Source organism: Oryctolagus cuniculus, chromosome 13, assembly GCF_051225735.1.
Source record: "Oryctolagus cuniculus isolate XC-2025 breed Fujian yellow rabbit chromosome 13, ASM5122573v1, whole genome shotgun sequence".
Lineage (NCBI taxonomy): Eukaryota > Metazoa > Chordata > Mammalia > Lagomorpha > Leporidae > Oryctolagus > Oryctolagus cuniculus.
In genome coordinates, this window is record NC_142879.1 from 103862477 (window position 1) to 103883044 (window position 20568).

Sequence of the window (20568 nt, forward strand, 5' to 3'; positions counted from 1 at the left end):
GCAGGCCAGGGCGGCCATTGGAGGGTGAACCAACGGCAAAAGGAAGACCTTTCTCTCTGTCTCTCTCTCTCACTGTCCACTCTGCCTGTCAAAAAAAAAAAAAAAAAAAAAAAAAAAAAAAAAAAAAAGAAATATGAATGAGTTCTTGAAATCGTCAGAAATGTTACATCATAATGTTTACTCCTTGAACTCTTACTTTTATTCCATATACCCAGTAGAATTATATGCTAACAACATACGTTGCCTGGTTGAAGGCATTTTTGATCAACTGCATATTTTTTATAAGAAGATATGTATTTAAATTGAAATTAAAGTTTCTCTTTACTTTCCAGGGACCAAAAAAACCTTGAAGATTTAAAATAAACTAGATTTATTTCTCACTTATTAGTAGTTCACAGTTGGTCATAATATAAATATATTTATATTTTTAATAAATAATTACTAAAATGTTATGGAAATGAGATTAAAAGAGCTGAGACATTTTTCAGTTATTTCATATATCAATAGCTTAATGTCACTTACTTCTAGAAAGAAAATATTCAGCATTTAATAATTCTATTTCAGTTTTTGTTTAGCATTGAGATAACCTTATTGTAAAATAAAAGAGGAGGTTTTTTGTTCTGGCTGAGTTACTAGATTCTTTATGTAGCTTCAGAATTATATGCTATTAGTTAGGGTTATTGATCAATGAAGTATTTTAATGCCGAGGATTATGATTATCAATAAAAATATTTTAATGTCTTGCCAACTAACAATTCAGTTAAGTACTCCATCAATTTTGTTGAAAACAAAAATTATAAACACCTAGTTTACAAAGGATTTGTTTCTCAGTCATTAAAATCATTTGGTCCCACGTTTCCTTGAACATGTACAGAAGGACTTTACTTAGCAAGGACCAATGATACCTGTTTTGTGGTTTCTTTGCTTCCTCACAAAGAGGCATGTAGTATCTATAGCAGTTCAAAAATGGTTGGAAAAATTTAAATATGGCTAATTTCAGTGTCTCTTGCTAACACGTTGGTAATAAAAATCCTTTTGTTTTGCTAGATGCAATACCTTTTGATCAGTAGTTCATCCCATTTCTGGAAGATTTCTACCCAATAACATAATTAGCAAAGCCAGTTATTACTGTCACACCAATCAGCCGAATCAGTTCTGTCATTGAAAGGAAAAACAAAGTGTCATTTTCCCATTTGAAATAAATAACTGTTTATAAATTTTATAGAATTTCTTCAGTAAGAATGAGGGTACTTCAAAAAGTTTGTGAAAAATGAAATTAGAAGTTTATTTTTCATGCAAAAAATTTCTGAAATCCATGTATATAAGGATTCTTCAAAAATGCTTACTATGAACTGTGCATGAATTTCAAAAATTTTTGCATGAAAATAAAATTACCTTTAATTTTTCATAAACTTTTTGAAGTACCCTTCTATATAAGTTATATAGAATGAAAAATGTACAAGGTATAAGTAAAAGTATCTTATAAAATTGATGAAGTAATAGTAAAATCAAGATTAAGATGGCATAGGTCTAATTTTTATCACTTATTTAAAAAATTTTTGTCTCCAAATGAGTACCTTTAGAATGAATGCGTGTACAGGTAAGCTTCTAACTTACGGAAGGAGCAAAATTCATGCATAAAAATCAGACTAACTCTAAAAAAGTGTCTACTACTTGAAAATTTTATCTCGATGAGTAGACATAAGTTTTGTTACTAGGACATGGGAAAGCCTAACATAAGATGGAGATTGCTTAATTGAAATTAATATTTTATGTTATTGTTTGATGACGTTTTGACTATTTCCAAATCTACATGGAATCTGTAAGAAATCGCATAAAATCTAAATTTCATCCATGAGGTTTGCCCTGGTTTAATGGGACAGTTTGAACTTGTGTTGGAAAGACTCTCCGTTCTTCCCAGTGGCTTATTCGGCAGTGCTCAGGGTTCAGCTTGTGACAGAACAGGAAGGACGACTGGTGTCTGGGGAGGATCTTTGTTGTGCACTCATCAGCCCCCTGCAGAGCAGTGAGTCTTCTCCTGGTAGTGAGAGGGTGGCACAGGTGAGGCCATTAAAGGAAGACCATTCCTCTGTAGTTGATTTCCGCTTCCCATTCTAATTGCCCAGCCTTCGCCTACCAGAAGTCCCTATGACAGGAAGCTGGAAGACCTGGAGTGATCTTATGTAGCCTTGATCAGTTGTACAGATATCCACCCCGCCCAACGGAGGAGAGTATTGTACTGTCCTCCACTGGCCCCCAGAGATTTTTTACCCTCCAAGACAAGATACCGTGTTAATGTAATGGACAGATTGAAGAATGTGCCTTTCTCTGTTTTTTCCCCGTTGAAGAAAATGAGAGCAAGGGGCACTATGGAAAAGGAAGAGCGGAGAGAGCCTTCACACCCCTAAGAAAGAGCGAACATGGGAGCTGCAGACCTGGAAGCTGATTTCCTTAAAACTGACACAATCAGCTCCCCTCTTCAGAGTCTTCACTCACCCCTGCATCCAGTAACCCCAGTCTGGTGACTGCTGGCACGAACTGCATGATACAGTGCATGTGTGATTTCCGTATACAGCAGATGCTAAATAATTGATAACAGTATTAGGAAGGAGAGGAAAAAAGTATGGCTCACCATTAACACTGTGTCATGGATTCCCAGGTTTTAATCAGCAGCCACTCTGAGGAAGATAGTTACTACTACTGGGCAGGAGGCTCAGCGAGATTTTTTAATAACCATTGAACAAAAAGTTATCCATACATCACCGTTTTGATTTGGCACAGTTGAGCCTGCTGGGGAGTGCTGTTTTAACATTTAGAACTGGCCCTTCAGTGTGAAGTCTCTAAAGAAGTAAGCCCACTCAATCCTCACAGGTACCCCAGCATGGGAGAGACACACACAGCGATCTGCTTGGGGAACTGGGCTGCCTGCTCACAGCGAAACCCTGGGCTCCTTAATCTTTATAACCTCACCCTAGATCCCATGGTCAAATATTTCCTGAGGCAGAAATGGAGAGAGAATAGTCTTCTTTGTGGGTGACAACTAGAGGAGGGAAGAAGCAATTTTAGTTGACTTGATACCTTTCACTTAAATATTTCTTACTGTAGATAATTACTAAAGCTGTTATCTAGGAAGTCACAGAACTGGACTGTGTGGCATGGATTGAGGTTTAAACTTTAAATAGATACGGTAGGTAGCTGGGTGGGTGATCTTTGAGAACTGAAGTTTTCATTTTTCCTTGTTGCATCGTTAATTGAGAAGCAAAGAATCCAGTTAAATATATCACCTCTGTTTTTCTTCTTAAGAAAATTAAATGGCTATAAAGACTAAAAGATACCAGAAGATTCCATGCATTTTAATATTTAAATTTATAAAGCAAAATAACTTCTTAAAGATTACAACAGAATGAATAGAGTTCATTTTGAGTTTTCAGTAAGTATTTTCTACAAATTCAAGAACAATCATGTCTGTCAGGATAGTTTCTTGTTTTGAAAAGTTGTGTCACAACTTAGTAGTGAAATTGCTTTTTATAAAGTGTGCATTTCTTTCAGTAAAAGAAGACGATTGTGACTCGGATGCAGAAAATGAGCAAAACCATGATCCTAACGTTGAAGAGTTCCTGCAACAACAAGACACGGCCGTCATCTATCCCGAGGCGCCTGAAGAGGACCAGAGGCAGGGCACACCAGAAGCCAGTGGTCAGGATGAGAATGGTAAGTGGGACTTGATAGCAGTGGGTTTTCCCCCTCTTGGAAGGATGGTGGTTTCTGTTGCTCTACTGTTGGGAACATTCTTGAGAACTGAAGCTGTTCACATGTGACTGTTGGGAGTAACCTGTTTTATCAATGGGTCGTTGTCCAGGATGACAGGACAGCATTAAATCATCAGCTGCTCGTGTGTGTGGTGGCAGTGCCACTGCATGTGAAACGCTGAGAACAGTGCCTGTGCGTCAGCTTCTACTTCCTCACCCGCAGCAGGCAGTAGAGGTGAGAACTAGCCTGACCCTCACTGCCCTGCCGCACTGTGAGCCAGCAAAACATGGCTGTCTTGTTCAAGACACACTATGCACAGACGGGGATTTTTCTATGTTGGCTTTCGTCTGCTCTCATACAGTAGAGGAGTCAGCAGGTAAAGAGTGGAGGACATATAAAGAAAAACCAAACAAGCATGCTCAGGCCGTCCTGAAAAACATAGGTGGTCATTCCGCCCGTCCAGGCGTAGCAACAGCTGGCAGTGACGTGCAGATGTTCCTGTAAGACCTTTCATGCAGGATCTGCACCAGAGCTCCGAAGTCTCTTGAAACGTTTTAAGAGCTCTCGAAGTAATAAGGTCCTGCATTGGGTTTGACTTCTCCAGGGTTCCCAGCTGCGCAGACAGACTTAACTTGGTGTTCCCAGAATGCACTCTGAGTTCCCAGGAGGAAACTAGCAGTCGCCTCCCAGTCATGAACCGACTGTGGAAAAGCAGGATTTTCTGAAACTGAGTGAGTGACGGAGGACATACCAGTAGAGAGGCTGCTCCAGAACTGCCCTCCCCATGGCCAAGGGACACATCTCTGGAGAAGAGAGTGCTGCCCCTGGGGACACTACGTCTCAGCCGAATCACCAGAGCTCTGTGGGTCTCTGCGTGTTTGGAGGCTTCATGGTTACTGGCTTCAATGGGATTTGTTTCTGCTGTAGAAAACTTGTTACCATTTCACCCTGAAGAAGCAGTAGTTTTCTTTTTTTTGACAGGCAGAGTGGACAGCGAGAGAGAGAGAGAGAGAGAGACAGAGAGAAAGGTCTTCCTTTGCCGTTGGTTCACCCTCCAATGGCCACTGCGGCTGGCGCACCGCGCTGATCCGAAGGCAGGAGCCAGGTGCTTCTCCTGGTCTCCCATGGGGTGCAGGGCCCAAGCACTTGGGCCATCCTCCACTGCACTCCCTGGCCACAGCAGAGAGCTGGCCTGGAAGAGGGGCAACCGGGACAGAATCCGGCGCCCCGACCGGGACTAGAACCCGGTGTGCCAGCGCCGCAAGGCGGAGGATTAGCCTGTTGAGCCGCGGCGCTGGCCCGAAGCAGTAGTTTTCTAACAGAAACGAATGGGAAACAGAAAATTGAAAAGCAGACATGTATAATTTTTTGTGGCGAAAGCCTTTCTTTCAGCAAGGTTAGCCTTGTGAAGTTTGTCATAATCAGTAGTAAGGTCTCATTCAGCTTGGGGAGACAACTATTCTGAGTTCAGCTGAATTACACAGACTGTGTTAACTTAACTACTCACTACCTTCAGATATCTTGTTATTTAATTAAACACTAATACAGTGTTCCAGAGTAGATACTGTATCGTACCAGCAACGTCTGTATACATGTAAAAAGTGACTGTTTTCAGGAGATCTTACGTTCTCTAATTTTTAATAGATTAAACGTGCCCTCCTACACTCACTCCTCCTAAGTTGTGAACTGGAGATTTGACTTCAGCATGTTGAATAACCGCAGATTCTGAATCCATGCTGAACCAATGCAGGATATTTTTCAGAGGTTTTATATTAAGCAATACTATCAGTCTGAAATGTTATGCTAGCTACAAAGGAAGTTTATGATATAAAAAGCAAAGAATTCTGTTTTGAGAAAATAAGAACATCTGTGGTCATAGTTAGTTACTGATGACAATTTGAAAAATGGTCAGAAATAGACTGGTTTTGTTCTTAGTGATATTGAATTGCTACCTTCATTTTATTATACAAATTCTAAAAACAAGTGTTTTTTTAACCTAGGTGACAAAGTTTCATTGCTAAAAAGTGATTTTTTAAAACAATTCAATTTTCAGAAATAAAAACAAAACCTTGAATCTTTTAAACCTACTCATTCTATGCTGATTATACCAGATATTCAGATTTATTTTTCATTGTTTCATATTAGTGGCCTGAAACAATGAATCCATTTTTCATGTCAGAGAAAAATCAATAAATATTGATTTATGAAAATAGCTTTCTGTTCAAGCATCATGAGCAACCTGTGATTTGATAAAATTAATATTAATTATGAAGAATAATCATGAAGACGACAAATAAAATAGAACATAATGAGAACAGACAGCTGTATGACTTGTACAGTGGGAACAGCTTCATGCGTGAAAATCTTGTGACATTGTGGTTCAAAAAATGAAACACTCACAATGGCGGACCTTGCCTTTTGCCGTTACAACCACCTGAGATCAATACGATGGATTGGGCATTCTGGCAAGGAAAAGGTCCCAAATGTTGATTTCCCACTGGCCTGAACAAATAGGAGATCCCTACAGGACAAACAATAAACTTGATTTCCTCCCCAAAGAAGAGGGTCAAGTTAAAGTCATCCCTAACAGAAAACTCCTTGGTTCAAGTTTTTCCCATGCTGGTAACAAGAGAGAACATCATAAACTTTGGAGCTTCAGTTGGTTGATCTTTTATTCATACATTTGATACATATTTTAAAGATTTATTTATTTATTTGAAAGTTAGAGTTACAGACACAGGAAGAGAGACAGATCTTCCATCCACTGGGTCACTCCCCAGATAGCTGCAATGGCCAGGACTGGGACAGGCCAAAGCCAGGAACCAGGAGTTTCATACGGGTCTCTCACATGGGTGGCAGGGACCCAAGCACTTGAGCCCTCTTCTGCTGCTTTTCTCAGGCCATCAGCAGGGATCCAGATTGGAAGTGGAGCAGATGGGACATGAACTGGTGCCCATACGGGATGCCACAGGCAGGGGCTTTACCCAGGATACATATTTAAACACAGTTGACTAGATCTGTAGATGTCAGGTACAGTTTATTATTTGTAAGCTAGTCCTTGAGCAAGATATTCAATTTATAGAGATTTGAATTCCCATACAGTGAAATAATATATTTTGGAAGCATTTTATTGTTAAGAATTTGTCATGGTTGTCTTTTTCTGTAAGTATCTCAAAATGAAAGTAGAGGTGATATTAACAGTATCACTTTGGAACTTGTTCTGTGATAAATCAAATACGGAAAATATTCTTAGTTACACGGTAAAGCTTACTTTAGCAAATTTAACATAGTAAAATCAGTTGGCAAAATATTACATTTTAGGGTTATGAGGCTTCAGTGCTTGTATGTGTAAAAATAAAGTTAATTTGGTAGACTCTGATTTACCCATAATGAACCTATTTTTGGAAAGTTATTTGTCAGTGTGTTTCAGTAGAGGAACCACATACGTCAAAGGTCTTTGTGGGCCAAGTCCAAATGTGGCCCTGACCACTCTCCCTCCCTCGCTGCCTGCTATATGCATTCTTCTTGTTCTGAACTCAATTAAATGGCTACACCTAAATGCAAATGAATCTTTAAAACACAATCTGACTGTACCGCTTACTCTGTTTTTGACAGCAACCTTATAATGTCTTCTCCAAGTTCAAAAGAATGAACATTAAATAATGATACAACCATTAGTAACAGATTCTGTTGTAGAGTACATTTCCTCTTTAATATGTACACCTTTATGAATGTAACCTATAGTCTCATTTTACTTTCATTTTCTTTGTTCAGTTGACCCTACAAAAGAAGGGAAGGACTGTGGGTTAGTGAAAAAGACAGGAGTCTTCATCAGTTACTGGCTGTGTGACTTTGAAGTTATTTAACCTTTCTGAGAGTTGCATTCCCTTTTTCATAAAATAGACATACTGTTGTATTCTTCTGAGGATCAAATAAATTGGACGGCCAGATACCTGGCACTTAGCATGGGGACTCAGTGGTCACTTTAGTAGTGTTCTTGGATGTTTTAGGTTTAAAATAAGTCATCTTTCTTTCACAGGAACACCAGATGCATTTTCCCAGTTGCTCACGTGCCCATATTGCGACAGGGGCTATAAGCGCTTTACCTCTCTGAAAGAACACATTAAATATCGCCATGAAAAGAACGAGGACAACTTCAGTTGCTCCCTGTGCAGTTACACCTTTGCCTACAGAACCCAACTGGAGCGTCACATGACGTCACACAAGTCAGGACGAGATCAAGTAAGTGCGCGTCACTGACTTTCCCAACTGTGAGAACTCAGCGCTCAGCGAAGGCCGAGGGTACGCTAGAAGGATGTACTAGACACTGTCGTTCATGTAGCGTTATCAAAATAAAAGGGGTTCTTTATTTGAATTGTATGGTCACTTCTCAGTTAAAAACCACATAGGAACATTATTTGTTTAGAGTAACTAAGGTTTTGTTTTCCTTTTTCAGACATGGTATTGATGTAACTATTTGGCTTATGCCATAACAAGTATTTCTCCAAGGTTAGAAGATTTCAAATTGCCTCCTACTAAAATACTCAGTATAGGAAAAATAAACAGTGATTACTATAAACCCCATGGCTTAATACGAACCAAATTAAGGAGAAAATCAAATAATGAATTTTAATTTTGTTTGAACCAGTGACTCACCAGTCTCAGTAAAAGCTGCTGGGATTTTTTTTCCCTATACTCAGGGATGTTACATCCTGTTTTGATTTTTTTATTCTGTACACTCAGTTGTCATATGGTTTATTCTACTTCTGTGTCACCATGCCCAAGTTTATGGAAGTTCAACCAAGAGCATTTTATGACTCTAAGTTACATTTAAACTATTAGCTCTGTACTTAGATTAAAGCCAAAGAAGCCTTAACCCTTGTCCTTTGTTTTTGTTTTTTTTTTCTGCAAAATCTTGACTGTGTTAACTGTCAATAATCAAATTAATATCAATTTAACTCTAATTTTTATAAAAAATAAAATACATATTCAGTTTCATAGGATATGTTCAGGAATATTTTGGAGTTAGGGCACATGGCCAGTTTCTTATATCAAAGGATTATTCATGTTTGCGTACCTGGACTTGTGAGAACTCTGCCATATGGTAGAAATCTGATAGAAATCACAGGTTCCCCTAGAGAACTTTGCTAAGATGATAACTACCCCTTCCAAAAAAAAAAATGCAACAAAAGGAATGAGCAGTCAACCTTTCTCAGAACTTTGGCAATAGCCCTCACAAAATAACAAGATAGTGGGGGAGAAGGTGGCAATTAGGAAGACTAGGACCAAGATTCCCTCCGATAGGCTGATGGTTAAGGCCCTGAAGAAGCACTGGGAATGAGAGAGTCCCAAGAGAAGGAGGAAGTGGACACTGGGAAGAAGCTGCCCAAGACACACATCACCTGCTGATCTAGGGCCCTGATGATGAGTCTCAGGAGGCACAGCCCAGCAGGGTCCACTTTGTAACCTTCCGAGGCCTGACGTGGCCACCCTGCAGCTGCTGCCGCCACATGCTGTCTGTGCAGAGGCCCCCTGTGAAAGGAAGGAGAGAGTGGCAGAAGCAGAGGATGCCATTGTAAAAACAGCCTCTATAGTGAACTTGAAAGCCACTTTTGCGAATGCAAATGTAGGTTTTACATGTGGACTGTGGAGGCCCGTCAGGAAGGAGCCGTGGTAAGGGCAGGGGCCAGTCATGTGAGGCAGTGGAACGGGGCAGTCCCAGAGAGCACTTAGGTTGCGAGGCAGCAGACTTAGGGGAGAAGGGCTTTCTGACCTGTGGAAATCATACTGCAACTAACAGGTGAGGATGTCCATGCTTACTAACTCATTCAGTCAACAAAGACTTCAGTTCCTATCGTGCGTCAAGCCCTGTTCTAGGCGCTAAAGGCACAGTGGTGAGAAAGGCAAACTCCAGGACAGTAGCAAGCATGCATTAGTAATTTATTTTTCTGTAAAGATTTTATTTATCCGAGAGGTAGAGTTTCAGAGAGAGGGAGACAGAGAGAGGTCTGTCATCCACTCGTTCACTCCCCAAATGGCCACAACGGCCAGAGCCGGGCTGATCCAAAGCCAGGAACCAGGAGCCAGGAGCTTCTTCCAGGTCTCCCACGTGGCTGCAGGGGCCCAAGCGCTTGGGCATCTTCCATGGCTTTCCCAGGCCTTAAGCAAGGAGCTGGATCAGAAGTGGAGCAGCTGGGACTCTAACCGGTGCCCATGTGATACTGGTGTTGCAGGTGGAGGCTTAGCCCACCACACCACAGCCAGCGCCGGCTCCCCCCCTTTTTTTGTTTTTGAAATATTTTAGTAATTTAGATAAGATAGAAGTAAAAGAAAAGTAGCTAGTATGAAGACAAAGCAGGGTAAAAAGATTTTTAACATGATGAAAGCTGCAGGGTAGGAAAACCCTGTGAGAGTGGGGAACCTGAAGCTGGTGCTGGGGTACCATGAAGGAACCAGCACAGAGTCCTGGGAGACCGTTCCAGTCAGGGGACGGACTGACACATGGGAAAGCCTGGAGGCAGAAACCTGTCTGGCACGTCCAGGGAGCCGCAAGGGGCCAGTGTGAATAAAGGGGACAGATAGGTGAGGCCAGAGGGGGTCAGGGGCCAAAAGATACAGGCCCTTGTCCAGGCCAAGGTGAAGATCTGGTTTTATCCTAAAGTGTGGCAGGAAAACCTGTGAAGGAGATTGGCCATGTTGTGTGTACTTTTGCAAGGGAACACTGATTTGTGCAGCAAGAATGGAAGCAGGAGGAAGTGAAGTTCAGAGGCCACTGCTGGAATCCTGGCCAGAGGTGACACTGTGTCTACTCAGATGGCTTGCTGGGCTGGCGTGGGCTGGGGTGGTGGCAGAAAGAGAAGAATCAGGATAATTCCAGAGCTCAAGGCCAAGCAGTAACTAAGTAACTGGGGGTGCTTTTCACAGAGAGGAGGTGCTAGTGAGAAAGCTGGTTTGCAGGAGGGAAATTAAGAGTCTGGTCTCAAGCACGGTGGGCTTCAGATGCCTGTCACCTTTCACTGACAGCATCAAACAAGCAGTGGCTCTGGGAGACTGGAGCGGAGGGGAGAGGTTTGAGATAGAAATTAGGGAATTGTCACTGTATCTGAGAGTACTTCAGAATGTTCTGGAAAAATGCTGTCAAAAGACCCTTTTATTTTGGCGCAAAACAATTTTGAAATCAATGCTTAGTTCTGTCATAATGCACATTTTCTGTGAACTTGTTGGAGACCCCTTATACTTGGTATTTCCAGCATGAGTTTGGATGAAAAGGACCTGATACTTCATAAATATTCACTCTCTCTCCTGTACAAAAGGCAACGGAACGGAGAATACAGCTAGGGTGAGCAGGAAGCTGGTAGCACTGGAGTGAGGCCTTTGAAAGACAGGTAGGGGCTTCACAGTAGAACGAAAGGGAAATACAGCCAAAGAGTGAGGCGAAGTGTGGAACAGGACACCAGGCCGGCTGGGGCTGTGCGTGTGAAACACCGCGACTCTGTAGATGGCTGAGGCGTGAACTTCGCACACAGCTGAGCAAGGAGAACGTGGGAAACTCAGAAGCCATAGTCCTGGAACCTGTAGACTCAGAATCCTTAGTCAGGGGAAATAAGGATCCTTCAGAAGTTTTTTTAAGCAGGAATTGCTAGAAATATGAGGGCATTTCAAAGAGTTCATAACAAATGAAACTAACAGGTAAAAAACAAAGCATAAACTTCTTCTCACTTAAGCTCCATCAGGTCCAGGGCACCTTTGTAAGTGGTAACAGCAGCCTGTTAGTTCACTCCTGAAGACCCAGGGTCCTGGGCATTTAGCTAAGTCAATACGGTCTTTTTTGTGTCAATAACTGAAGAAAAACGGATACCCTTGAAAGATACTTTCAAGGTCAGGGAATGCAAAGAAGTCAGGAGGAGCCGAGCAGTGGTTGTAAAGTGGATGCCTACCGATTTCCCAGTGAGGCTCGCAGCATTGTCCGTGCTACAGTTTCTGTTCTGCTACAGTTTTGACTCAGTTTCTCAACACACTCTCCTAATGAGCCAGTGTTCTTTGGCCTTCCAGAAAGCCAACAAGTCGAATGCCCGGAGCATCCCCTCGGACTGTTGCTGCGGCTTTTCCCTGACTGGCCCACTGTGCTTTGGACCACTTTCCCTTCCTGGTGGCGGTTTCTTTCACTGATTGTGTTTTATCTTCAGAATCACACTGGGAGAGGCATGTCTCTTCTGTTCTAATTCTTAGAAGTGCTTCAGGATCCCGACCCCAGATGTGTAAGGGTCCCATTGACAGCTCTGCCCTTGTATGCACCTGCCGCTTGGGCACTAACCAAGCAGAAAGTTAGTTCCACTTTAATTCTCCAGGCAGTCGTGTGCACGCGGAACCAGTGTGGGTGAGCGCCTCAGTTAGGGCATGAGCAGGGTTAATCTCTTCCTCCAATCAGTGTCGATGGTCTGCCCCTGCAGACCTCAGGGTAACCTTCGTCTTGTCCCTTCTCAAAACAGATTATCAGCTTGTGCGCTGCCACTTGCTCTGAGCCATTGTCCCCACAGACTTTTCATGAAACATCAGTGGTTTCACCAGCCTTCCATCCACACTTCGCCATAAATTTGTGGTTGTTCTTGCTTTGACTTCAGCAAAATGCATGTGGTTCAAATGGGCTCTTTTCAAATTGGTGTCTTATCCTTAGTGCCTCAAACTAGATCCTGCTTGGACAGGCTTTGACAAGTTAGTATTACTTTATTTTGGTGCAAAAAAATGTGGAAATCCATGCATAGTTTTTTCATATTACACATTTTCCTTTAGCTTTGTGAAGACCCTTCATGTAATTCAAGCCATTCATTCATGAGATTAATGTAAGTGTGCAACAATATGTTTAAAACACATAAAAATGTAAATTTAGTAATCCAGAAAGATGAGCCATTATGATAATCCAATTTGACAGAAAAGATAGAAGTATTTTTAAAAATCATCCTACTGAACTACATGTTAGAAATATCAAACATAAAGGAGATAGTTACAATACTGGGAAAAGCCTGGCCTTCTAATGACCTTGTTTTTTGTTTTTGTTTTGTGTTTTTTTTTTTTTTTTTGAGTAACTGTGCTTTTAACAGATGACTGAATATTTTTATTCTGTTTCTTTATCTGTAAATCAAAGTGTAAACAAGATTAATCTATTAATCTCTAGTCCCTATAAAGCACGTATTATGTTTTTTGTTAAGTATCATATAGTAGATCTTTTTTAAAGAAGTTCATGGAAAATGCATGTTATGGAAAAACTATATGTGAGTTTTAATTTTTTGCACCAAAGTAAGTTTATCTTTTAATTCCATTTTTCATCAAGTTTTGAAATAAATTGTGACTTTCTCTATATCAAAATTCTTTTTTTTATTAAGTCATAACTTTTTTGAAAGATGGAAAGAGAGACAGAGAGAGAGCTCCTGTCCACTGATTGACTCCCCAAATGCCCACAATAGCCAAGGGTAAGTCAAGGCCAAAGCCAGGAGCTGGGATCTCAGTCCAGGTCTCCCACATGGGTGACAGGGACCCAAGTGCTTGAGCCTTCGCACTGCCTCCCAGAGTCTGCGTTAGCAGGACACTGAAGCCAGCGCTGGGAACTGAACCAGGAACTCTGATGTGAGACATGGGCATCTAACTGCTCTCTCAGTCCCCACTTCCTCCACGTCGGAATTACTGCTGATGTTTTGTGACTGCTGGAACTTGAAACCTTTTAGAAACACAATCATCATACTCATCCAAAACATGACTTTTAACAGACTGGATGTTCTTTATGTCTGAAGTTCTTTTTTTTTAACTTCTATTTAATGAATATAAATTTCCAAAGTACAGCTTATGGATTACAATGGCTCCCCCCCACACAACTTCCCTCCCACACGCAACCCTCCCCTTTCCTGCTCCCTCACCCCTTCCATTCACATCAAGATTCATTTTCAATTCTCTTTATATACAGAAGATCAGTTTAGCATACATTAAGTAAAGATTTCAACAGTTTGCACCCCCATAGAAACACAGAGTGAAAAATACTGTTTGAGTACTAGTTGTAGCATTAAATCACAATGTACAGCACATTAAGGACAGAGATCCTACATGAGGAGTAAGTGCACAGTGACTCCTGTTGTTGACTTAACAAATTGACACTCTTGTTTATGGCATCAGTAATCACCCTAGGCTCTTGTCATGAGCTGCCAAGGCTATGGAAGCCTTTTGAGTTCACCGACTGATCATATTTAGACAAGGTCGTAGTCAAAGTGGAAGTTCTCTCCTCCCTTCAGAGAAAGGTACCTCCTTCTTTGATGACCTGTTCTTTTCACTGGGATCTCACTCATGGAGATCTTTCATTTAGAGTTTTGTGGTTTTTGTTGTTGTTGTTGTTGTTTGTTTTTGTTTTTGTTTTTTTTGCCAGAGTGTCTTGGCTTTCCATGCCTGAAATACTCTCATGGGCTTTTCAGCCAGATCCGCATGCCTTAAGGGCTGATTCTGAGGCCAGAGTGCTGTTTAGGACATCTGCCATTCTATGGGTCTGCTGTGTATCTCGTTTCCCATGTTGGATTGTTCTCTCCCTTTTTTATTCTATCAGCTAGTATTTGCAGACACCAGTCTTGTTTATGTGATCCCTTTGGCTCTTAGTCCTATCATTATGATCAATTGTGAACAGAAATTGATCACTGGGACTAGTGAGATGGCATTGGTACATGCCACCTTGATGGGATTGAATTGGAATCCTCTGGTATGTTTCTAACTCTACCGTTTGGGGCAAGTCAGCTTGAGCATGTCCCGAATTACACATCTCTTCCCTCTCTTATTCCCACTCTTATATTTAACAGCGATCACTTTTCAGTTAAGTTTCAACATCTAAGAATAACTGTGTATTGATTACAGTATTCAACCAAAAGTATTAAGTAGAACAAACAAAAAAAAATACTAAGAGGGATAACGTATTAAGTTGTTCATCAACAGTCAGAGCAAGGGCTGATCAAGTCACCGTTTCTCATAGTGTTCATTTCACTTTAACAGGTTTCCTTTTTGGTGCTCAGTTAGTTGTCACCGATCAAGGAGAACATATGGTATTTGTCCCTTTGGGACTGGCTTATTTCACTAAAACAGTATGCTGAGTGAAGTGCTTTTAATTCACAACTAAAATACCAATTCTTTCTTACAGAGACATGTGACACAGTCTGGGGGTAATCGTAAATTCAAGTGCACTGAATGTGGAAAAGCTTTCAAATACAAACACCACCTAAAAGAGCACTTAAGGATTCACAGCGGTAAATACTTGTTGTCTTTCTACGCCCTGAACATCATAGCATGTGTGGTAATAAATAATAATGTGATTTCTGCGTATGACCAAGAACTCCTTGCCTTTCTTGTAGGATAAAGTCTGATATGGGGGAACCTTCTGTTCGTAATGATATTTTATTAGACTCCTAACCTTTGACCAAAATATATCAAATGAACATAATATGACATACTGCAGACTTCCTAACCAGAAGAGAACACCACGTTTTAACAAGTGCAACCTAAAAACATGTTAGCTTTCTGGGGAATGTTCATTTCATTGCATCTTTTGCACAACTAATAAGGGCAGAGAGCTACAGTTTGTAAAAGGCTATTACTTAAGAGTGTGTGCCATCATGCTCACCTTTCCATTCTCTGTCATTTCCTAAAGCATCGCTTATGAAATAGATACTGTTATTTGATGAAAAGTATTGTCTATTTTACAAACACAGGACACAAAAAGAGCTACTCATACATTTGCATTTCTTTAGTCTACATGAACAAAAGCTCATCAAAAAACACTTAGTAGCATCTCACATTACACTATGAAATGTGTTCATGTCCTGATTAATTTTGATATGTTATTTTAGATTTAAATAATTTTAATGAAAGAGAACCATTAGCTAACGAATGGGAAATTAGGAGTATTTGCACATTGCTTATTTTGTGAAAATTATTGTATTGACATTTACATTTTATAAACATCTTCCTACAAAAAAGTACAATTGGGTGCCTTTGCGAGGGGTGTGGGTGATTTCTGTTATATTTTGGAACTGCATTTCTAAACGTTTTACCATAATACTGAACCAAACCCAATGATAAATATGCTAATGTTGCCACTTGGAAATGCTTAAACCAAGATTGTTACACAAATATTTATTTTCACAGGTTGATTGTTTCTGAAAAGTAGAGGTTATCTTTTGCAGCCTGCTATAGCATCCTGCTTCTTAGCTCCTGTGCTAGTGAACAAATTTGATCAGTAACAAAGTATTTTTAATAACCTCCCTTCTACTAGGAACAATTTGAATTGTTGGTAGAGACACAGCTAAGTCGAGAGAGTTTTAAAGATGTTGAAATTGGGGTAGAGGAAGGAAAACAAACCCAAGAACAAGACTGGTGTTAACAAAGTGAATGTCATATTCATCTTCTTGTGTTGAATTTGTATAGGAGGATTTATCAAGTGATACAGAGAAATCTAGAACTTGCCAGAGGTTAGAATACGAGTCTAGAAACAAGCTGAAACTTACTGAAGTCTTGCATTGATATGCAAAAACCAGTCTCAGTCAAGTAGGAGGCCTGGATGAACAAGAGCTTGCTGTGAGCTGACTGGGCCCGCTGCTGCTGCTTTAGAAAGCTCCAGCACATTCTGGCCAGCACACAGCAGCCCCCGCCCCCGCCCCCGCCCCTGCCCCATCCCCGTCCTCGTCCTCTGCAGGGTACTCATGGTGCATGGAGAGCTGTCTTGTGCTTCAGAGTATTTACTACAAAGCTTCTGTACCTCTAACACAGTGTTCCAACTTAAAACTACATACAAATGTTAAGAAAGGAAGGCTGGCATAAAGTAATGGTGGAAAAAAAAGAATGTCATGAAATCCCATACATCATACATGTGCTGGAACTGGACCACAGCTTAGGCTCTGAGGCTTAGGAAATAACAAAGCTGGCGTCAGTAAGCAAGGCCCAAACTGTCTGAAAGCAAAAAGAGTCAATTGCAGGAAAAGGACTGCTCCTGACACCACTAAGCCCATAGAAAAGAGTGTTCCTTGGAGCACCACAAAGAAAAGAGAGCAAAATAGAATTTATGTCATACTCAGAAATATCCGTAAACTAATACAGTAGAGAATTTGAGAAGGACACATTCCTCCACAGAGGGCAGTAATGTTTCTCCTTAGGACAATTTAGAAAAAGCATTTTTCCAGGGTGGCTGCTTGGATTCAGTCCAATATACAGGCTGTGATGCTCTAGTTTATTCCACGGGAGGATTCTTGAGCAGGGCTACTGAAAGTGTCAACCCTGGACTGGAACCAGTCTCAAAACCATGTGTTTCTGGTTGTTGAAAATATAAATACATGAGTTAAGGTGATCATTGAGAAATAAATATACCAAGACATTGCTCTGATATATATATATATATATTTCATTATATTTTACAAATACTGGTCAACAGAGGATTGGAGATTTAAAATAACAAACAACTCAAAAACAACTGGTTCTTAACCCGGATAGTTTGATCAGCGCTGTTTAACAGTGGATGAACTACGTATTCATCAGAAAACCTCTGTGACTTTTTTTTCTTGATGAGATTTTCAATAATACTGAGAATCAGGATCCAGAATTCTACTTCCAAGGTTACCTGGACTGTGACTTTTGTGATGAACCCTGTGCAGAATCATGTGGTAGTCATTCGAACTCTGCACAGAAGAGTTGAGCTTTGATGAAGAGGTCACCGTAGCCTACCCTCAGATGAGCCCGTAGCAAATGGGCTGTGATCCTTCCCAGAAAGTGACCTGGAGTTCATTCCATTGTGTTTCGGAGGTTCGCCTGGAAAAACTTTATATCATATGCAACCAAATGCCCACCTCAGCCATTAAAAGACATCTTAGTATTCACAGTTTATCCAACTTTGAGTAGTGAGCTTTCCTGTTGTAACCGCCAATTGTAAACCCGAACCTAGTAGATAAACTAGATGGTAGACTTGAGCTACTGACCTTAAAGCCATGAAGTTACACCTAGGGGTTTTCTAATAGAATGAGTTTGGCTTTAGAATTATTGTTTTGTAGCCTTTCTTTCTGGCAATGATAAAATGTCAAGGTAATTCCCAGTAATAGTGATCATCATAATTAATATTTTTGAAATGAAATTTGAGAGGCAGAGAGACAGGGTACTCATCTACTGGCTGGCTCATGCCCCAGATGCCTGCCAGTGCTTGGGCTGGGCCCAGAGCAGGAAACAGGAGCTGGAAATTCAAGAGAAGTTCCCCACATGGATGGCAGGAACCCAGCTATTTCAGCCATCATCACTGCTTGAATGGGATCCAGAGGTGGAAATCCAGCCTGGGCACTCTGATGTGGGACACAGAGTGTTAACAACTAGGCCAAACTCCCACCCTGATAGCCAGCACTTACGGAATACTTGACCACGTACAGCCATGTGCTAGTTCCTCATATGCATTAACTTACATAGTCCTGAGGCCGGCACTCTGGCACAGTGGATTAATCCTCTACCTGCACAGCCGGCATCCCATAAGGGCACTGGTTCTAGTCCCGGTTGCTCCTCTTCCACTCCAGCTCTCTGCTGTGGCCTGGGAAAGCAGTGGAAGATGGCCCAACTCCTTGGGCCTTTGCACCTGTGTGGGAAACCAGATGAAGCTCCTGGCTCCTGGCTTCAGATTGGTGCAACTCTGGCCATTACGGCCATTTGGGGAGTGAACCAGCGGAAGGAAGACCTTTCTGTCTCTCCCTCTCACTGTCCATAACTCTCTCTCTCAAATAAATAAATAAAATCTTAAAAAAAAAAAAAAAAAAAAACACCTTACATAGTCCTCAGAATAACCCCATGAAGTGGATGCTGTTACTTCTTACTTTCTATAAATGGGAAAATAAAGGCTTAGGGAGCTTAATTACCAAGGTCTCTCAGATGATACATATGGCAAAGCTGGGCCTCTGGTGTAGGCATCTTGACTACAAAGCCATTGTATTAATCACTGTTCCACTCGTCTCCCTGTTTGTAAAGATAAAATAGTCTGAATTACAGATGTCTGTCTTCCTACTGTCTCTGGCAGGAATATTAGCATGCAGCTCACCCTTAAAATGTTAGTAACTAATTAAGAATATGAAAATAGATATGTACTAGGGCATACCCCTGTTTTCCCCTCACTGGAAACCGTTAGCCCATGCATTTTACATGTTGAGCCCTATCCCAGGCATCCCGTTGGAAAGATAGTGATACAGTGACTGGAGAACATCCAGAGGCAGCTAACGTCTGTGAGGGATGCTTGCAGGACCTGGTCCTACTTCACCTACGCAAGAGGCTTTAGGATACACGTGGCAGCTCCTCGTTAGTCTGAAAGGCTGGCTTGTGCAGGAAAGTCAGACATGCTCCGTGTGGCATCATGTGGAGAAACCAGGTGGGGACGTAGGCCTGGTTGCCAGCTGTCTCAGTGGAGTTGCTTGGTCCTAGGTCACTAACGTTTGCTGAGAGTGCACAGAGAGTTTTTTTTTTTTTTAAGATTGATTTATTTATTTGAAAGTCAGAGTTATATGGAGAGAGGGAGAGGCAAAGAGAGGGAGAGAGAGAGATCTTCCATCCACTGATTCACTCCCTAATTGGCCACAACGGCTGGAGCTGTGCTGATCCGAAGCCAGGAGCTTCTTCTGGTACTCCCACGCGGGTGCAGAGGCCCAAGCACCTGGCATCCTCTACTGCTGTCCCAGGCCACAGCAGAGAGCTGGATTGGAAGTGGAGCAGCTGGGTCTTGAACCGGTGCCCATATGGGATGCCAGCGCTTCAGGCCAGGGTGTTAACCCACTGCACCCCAGTGCTGGCCCCTCAGAGAGTTCTGTGTGTAATCTCACAGCCCGGTGAGAATGTGTCTGCATTCACACAGAAACACACTGAGGTTTGGAAAGGCCGGGAGGATCCTGTGACAGAGCCAGGATCTGAACCACACACACAGCGGGTAGTGACTTCCGGGCTAGCTGATGGCCAGGATGACATACACTGGACTCGCCACTGAGAAGCAGCCTGTGTAGAGGGCTTCTTTGATTGCTAGCAGCTTGAATATCTGATTCTTCACTCATCATATTTATGAGGAAATACACCTTGTTTTTAACTTAACAACATTGAACTTAATGCTGTTAGCAGAGTTCTTAATTGACTTTCTTACTGCCTTCATTCTAATTCTTAAAAATAAAGGGGAGAAGGAGTTTCATTTTGACCTTTGTCAGCCTGTCATTGAGTAGACAAATCAGCATTATTACATCTCATGATCCTACAATTAGCCATTCAGTCATCTAAAAAAGATTTAATGAGCATCTCTGTGACCTGCACTGTGATGGTGCAGGGGATAAATGGCTAACGACCTAGAGGGTCACACTTACTGAAACTTATAGTCTGTAACCTGTAAACTATAAATTAGTGAACTGTAACTATAAATTTTAACTAAAATGAAAAATGAGCTTTGTTTTAAAGGACCTCACATAGCTCAGGGCTATTCAGGAGCATCTGTAATGGGCAAGGTGAACAAATCCCGTGTCCCTGGGGAGACTGGGGCAGCAGCTTGAGGGAGGCCTCCATGGGCAAGAAGCTCCTTTGATATTGCCTGTTCATCCTAACCATTCACTCAAATGCTGCACTCTTCTCCAGTGTAGTCTTTTAATATAAAAGTAATGTTTTACCATATCCACTGTCACGGAATTTGAAACTCCACTACGTCTCAGGGTGTACACATTCTAGCTTAATAAGCCAGTTGCTCATAGCAACACCTTATCCTACTATAAAAGATTCTTTCAAGGAAACCTTATGGATATGGGATTTTTA

General features: G+C 41.4%; 1 protein-coding gene across 19 annotated transcripts in view; it reads left to right on the forward strand.

The window, feature by feature from the left end:
• Nucleotides 1–20568, forward strand: part of ZEB1 (zinc finger E-box binding homeobox 1) — a 182242-nt gene that overhangs the window by 152099 nt on the left and 9575 nt on the right. For all 19 annotated transcript variants that reach the window (XM_070056087.2, XM_070056086.2, XM_051821680.3 and 16 more), the window contains 3 exons: nt 3550–3711; nt 7790–7992; nt 14915–15020. In XM_070056087.2, coding sequence (XP_069912188.2) covers nt 7963–7992; nt 14915–15020 — 136 coding nt within the window. In that variant the 5' untranslated portion in view covers nt 3550–3711; nt 7790–7962. The remainder of the gene's footprint in view (nt 1–3549; nt 3712–7789; nt 7993–14914; nt 15021–20568) is intronic.